General features: G+C 37.4%; 1 protein-coding gene across 1 annotated transcript; it reads left to right on the forward strand.

The window, feature by feature from the left end:
• The first annotated feature begins 3151 nt into the window (after positions 1-3151).
• On the forward strand, positions 3152-4938 carry LOC134534488 (cuticle protein 6.4-like). Its single transcript, XM_063372965.1, has 2 exons — positions 3152-3217; positions 4543-4938. Exons 1-2 carry the CDS (start codon positions 3206-3208, stop codon positions 4795-4797), a joined length of 267 nt encoding a protein of 88 aa, XP_063229035.1. The 5' UTR covers positions 3152-3205; the 3' UTR covers positions 4798-4938.
• Positions 4939-5202: the final 264 nt, after the last annotated feature.

The following is a 5202-nucleotide window of genomic DNA, read 5'->3' on the forward strand; positions in this document are numbered from 1 at the left end:
TGGTTATCGGCTATTACACTGAATCACTTATAGGACGAGTATGTAAATTTTTCCCAGTTCTGTCGTGAATTGTGAAGGTGTTGGTAAGGAATATTGATGAATACCAGACCGATTCTGGTATGATTTTTCATACCCTACCACCTTCCATCACGTCTCAACCTGTCTGGAGCTCACCTTTGTATCAGTTGTAGTAATTATATTGCGAAAAGAAAACATTTAGTCTTGTTATTCATTGACGTGACCATTTGGCGTATAAATAATATTGTGTTTGAATAAATCTTAAAATTTGTTTTTATTTGTTAAAATCTTTATTCTATATAATAAACTTTCACTACATTGACACAGAAACACTTTCTTTTAAGTAATCACTTAACTCACAATTTACCATCCTAGCACCTTAAAAATTGGGAAATAGTAGGTACTTAATATTTACTTAACGCAGTACTTTAAATTTTGTTAAAAATAGTTTATTTTCAATATTTAAGAAAAAAAATAGTTTTTATACTTTTAAACTTATCGAGTAAATGGCAAAATAATATTATACAAATAATTAATTTTATTGAATTGTGCCATCTATAATTATTTTGATTTTATTGTCAGGTGTTTACTTACATCGTCGTATTCCGCTTAGAACCATGATTAAAAATGTATAAAATTTCCTAGTTACTTGATTTCTCCGTAACAATTCAACATAAAATAGTCATATAATACTTAACAAGATATAAAGAACGATATTACGCAAACCTTTGCATTTTTCTTTCTACAGCGCTTTTTACGTGAACAAAGACTTCTGAAATAAATTCAACAAGCCATAAACGCACCTGCAGTTTTAGGACAAAGCAATGCATATTCTGTGAAATATCTCCCTTACACCTTAAAACCGCTTACGAGCCAGCAACCGGAGACAGACAATGCTTTTTTCTTGTTGGGTGTAAAATAATAAAATAAATTACCAGTTTCATCCTAAAAACAACTGTTTTCTTATTAACACACACCTTCCTGGTGGTGTTTTGATGATAAACAAGCACAAGAATGTCTTTTTATTATTTTTGAAATTATTTGATTAAAACTTCAATTTTTTTGGTAATTCCACTCCTACTGACGACAAAATGAATAAAATTATATCACAATTGAAGTTCACAGAATATTCTGAGTAATATTTCAAATAATGACTGTGAAAATAAATAATTACGCTCTGCTGTGAAAGTAAAGAACTTGGAACAAACAATGCACGAATGAGTTAATGTTTGATAATAACAACAAATAATAATGCTTAAGGCCTTGAAGACACATAATTTTGTCATAATTTCTTTGTTTTGCAGTGCATTTCAGCTTTAAAGGATTTATGCACTACTTTAAATTATCTCATGAAGCGCTTCATCCCAATCTTAAGGCACTTGTTACGCCGAGAGCTGGGCTCTTGTGGTGCGATTCCACACGTATATGCCTACTTGCTCGTCTAGGTATGCGCCTCGGAGTGACACTTTCACTGGTAAAAAGATATTCAGAAATTTGTGAATTAGTCTAATGATATTTGCTCTCGCGCCAAATATAATTGGACAAGTTTCGGAGAACCTGTCAAAATAAAACCCGCAGTGCCAGAAGGAAAGAATCTTGAGAAACCCAGTCAACATAAAAATAAAATGGTTTTCAAGATGGCTGTCAATTCCAAACGAAACCTTCATTGAACTAAAATATAATATTTTTTGAAATTTTTTTAAAATTAGTTATTGATTGTCCTTTAAGTTTTACAATCTTCAGAAATATTTATTTAATTAAGTATTTTAATATTCCTAAATATTTACTTTTTTTGAAATGTTTAATTTTGTAAACATTATATTTCTTTCTGTTATTTATGATTGTAAGGCAGAATAGAATGAAATGAACTTAACTCTTCCACCTTTAAAAATGTTCTATACCTATAAAACACCGATGGACTTAAAAGATACCCAAGAAATTTGGAGGAAAATTTCCTTGTGTAAACTAGGGGTGTACTAAGGAGGGATTATTTGAAATTCCCCTTCTAAAGGAGTGAAAAGGGGAGGAAAAGTTTGTTTGAAGCGAAATACAAATTACTGACACACCCATCACGAATCATCCAGAAACTAATAACAATTTAGTTTGTAACTTCGTCAATAGATGGCGCTGTCTTTAATTTGTAACGCGCTATTGTTTGGTGGGCGTCACTCACGTCTCGACTAGGGGTTACCTGTCTTCAAACTGAAGCCGATGCGTAGCCTCGATGCGCAGAGATCGTGCAATCGGCGAGACTTTAAAATATATAAATTTTAGTTCAACAATGTTCGCAAGCTTTCACGGCCATCGTCTTAGAAGTAGCTTGGCTTCTGGGTTGTAACCGCGTCCTTGGCGAATAATAATTCACCGACGTTTCGGGTCGACATTGCAGTCGCCATCATCAGGGAGCAGTTACCTACAGAAAGGTAACTGTAACAGTAGGTAACTGCTCCCTGATGACTGCGACTGAGATTATTGGTGGCGAAGTTAAGGCGGTACGCCTTTTCTTACACTTAACCACTTTTATGCAATTACATCAAATAGTGGAATATTAAAAATTAAGCATGATATAAGCAGATGTTGACAAAATATTAAGAGAACAAATTAAAATTTTAACCTAATGTTCAAAAATTAAATATTACAAAATATTCAACCATAACTTATTTAAAGTAATTAAAAATTAAGCATAGACATACATAAAAAGGGAAGTGATATAACATACAGCAAATAGTATCAACAAATATGTGCTACTACATTAAAACCAGTCACTCGCACACTCACACACAGATTCAAGCAATAGGGTAGCGGCGAAGTGGTCATGGTAAGCAGTTGTTACAAAGATTTTTTTTTCAGCTTGTACTTAAAGGAAGCTAGATTAATTTTTTTGTTCGCCTTGTCGCTTGGTCTAGTTTATTCCAGAGCCAGCAACTACGTGTTCAGTGTTTGGAGCACGTGTCCCGCAGCGGCGGCGGAGCAGGTAGCCGGGCAGACGCCGCGGGCCTTGGGCCGGACGGACCCGGCCGACCTCGACCTTGGGACTCGCGACTCGGCCGCGGCCGACGCCCTGCCCGGGGGAGGAGTGGGCGTCATCTGGAGCGAGTATATAAGCCCCCGTGGCGGGCGACCAGGCACCACTCGCTCTCCGAGTCCTCCGAGTCCTCCGAGCGCCAGACATCTCCCTCTCGCCGCCATGAAGGTCCTGGTGAGTGCCTGCTCTTCCTCGCCGAGTGCGCTCCGGCCGCGCTTCCTGTGGAAACATGTTGCACTCTGCACAACACGTGGCTGTGCTTATTTCTGCATGTGTTATAACTCTGAGTACGTTACATTCACGATTATATGTTTTTAAAACCACTGAAAAGATAATCGAATATTCAATAATTGGACTTGGCTATTATTTTTTTATAATGTTCATGAATGTGCGCAGTTAGAAAGCTAGTTTCACGGAACAGTTTTTTACAGAATAACTTTAACAACTCAAAGCATTAATGCCAGGACAAGAATCTAAAACCAACTCTACCGCGAGCATTATTTTGTAGTGATACATTTTTCATTAAAATAAAAAAATTATAAATTTATGTAGTATACCATTTTCTGAATACAAAATTACAGCGTAGTCACAGAAACTTAGTTTGAATCATCGAAAAAAATATTTTGCTGTCAAGAAAAACTAGCTGTACAAATGAAAGGATTTATTTATTTTCTGATGGCCTCAAAAAAATATTATTCTGTTAACCGATGTAATTGGGTGCATAGCCGATAGCCGTTGGATGTTAGAAACTAATATTCTCTTCTTTTTTTCTGATGGCCTGTCGTACTCCCTCGCCAATAATGCAAGCGTTCCCCGCATGGAGCGCTGAAGGAAATGCTGACTAGTTTTCAAGAATGGGGTGCAAAAATTAGACAAAACGTTTAAATTTTTACGAAGCGTTTCTGGAAAGTAGTTTTCGAAACTTTTTTTATACTGCAAATAATGACTATGAATTCATAAATTAATTGTCCTGGTGATGGTTATCTTAAATAAATTTTACTGTTAGGTACTTAATAATTAACAGCAAAAATTATACCATCATTATAAATATAATTTTGCGTATACCAGTAATAATGGGCTTTGATTTCAGCCAACGACCGTAAAATGGCCTATAAAAATTTCTTTTGTGTCACCATTATTGTATTTGAATTGAAATACACTAAGTAGTGTCAATAAAATTATCTTACAGGTCAGAAAATCTAATAAAGTTCACTTTTAAAATTGGAGTCTGTTAGGAGGCCATATTTTTGTCCGATGTTCCTACGAGGCTGGTTTAAGCCACCTTCAAATGCACATCTACCCTGAAGATGGCTAACGAGGCCTGCCGAAACGTCATATACATTATCAAATCCACATAGCTGACCTAAAACCTGGATTTAAGAAGTTGATAGTCAAGCTGCCAACTAGAGAGATTACGATCGTGGCTACCTTGAATGACTCGTAATATTTCTGTTCGGATTTAAATTAACTAATTAATTTGTGACGGTGTGTTGTTGCAGGCTTGTGTTGTCCTCGCCGTGCTGGTGGCTCTGGCCTCGGCCGAGGAGGCCCAGAAGGACAAGAGGTACGTGTCCGGTCTGGGCTACGGCGCCATCCCCGCAGTCGGCTACACCGGCTACGGCTACTCCGGCCTGGGCTACGCCGGCGTCCCCGCCGCCGGCTACGCTGGTCTGGGCTACTCCGCCGCTGCCTACCCCGGCTACGGCTACTCCGGCCTGGGCTACGGCTACCCCTACGGCTACTCCACCTACTGAGCCACGCCTCGCCGCTCTGACGACCTCCCCCCTCACCCCCTCATCCACCGGCTCGAGACCACTGGATCCCGGCCTTGCAATGTACCGAGGAAACATTCTAAATTTACTGCACTGTGATAAATAAATCCATTTCCCATCCAACCTGGATTATTATTTGTTCTGCACCTAAGCCTCTAACTCACATATGTACCTTAATTTAGTCTCCTTATCATAAATGGTGTATTTACTTAGCAATATTGCTAAACTGAAAATAATGATAATATTTTTATTACCAAATAAAAAGAAGTGAATACTACGAGTAAAAGGAACAACCAATTTTGCTATAGTTTAATTTACATGAGATAACACATAAAAGATAAACTTTGTAGATAAAAATTAATCTACTTAATTAATACCTTACAAGGA

The sequence above is a fragment of the Bacillus rossius genome, chromosome 7, assembly GCF_032445375.1.
Source record: "Bacillus rossius redtenbacheri isolate Brsri chromosome 7, Brsri_v3, whole genome shotgun sequence".
NCBI lineage: Eukaryota > Metazoa > Arthropoda > Insecta > Phasmatodea > Bacillidae > Bacillus > Bacillus rossius.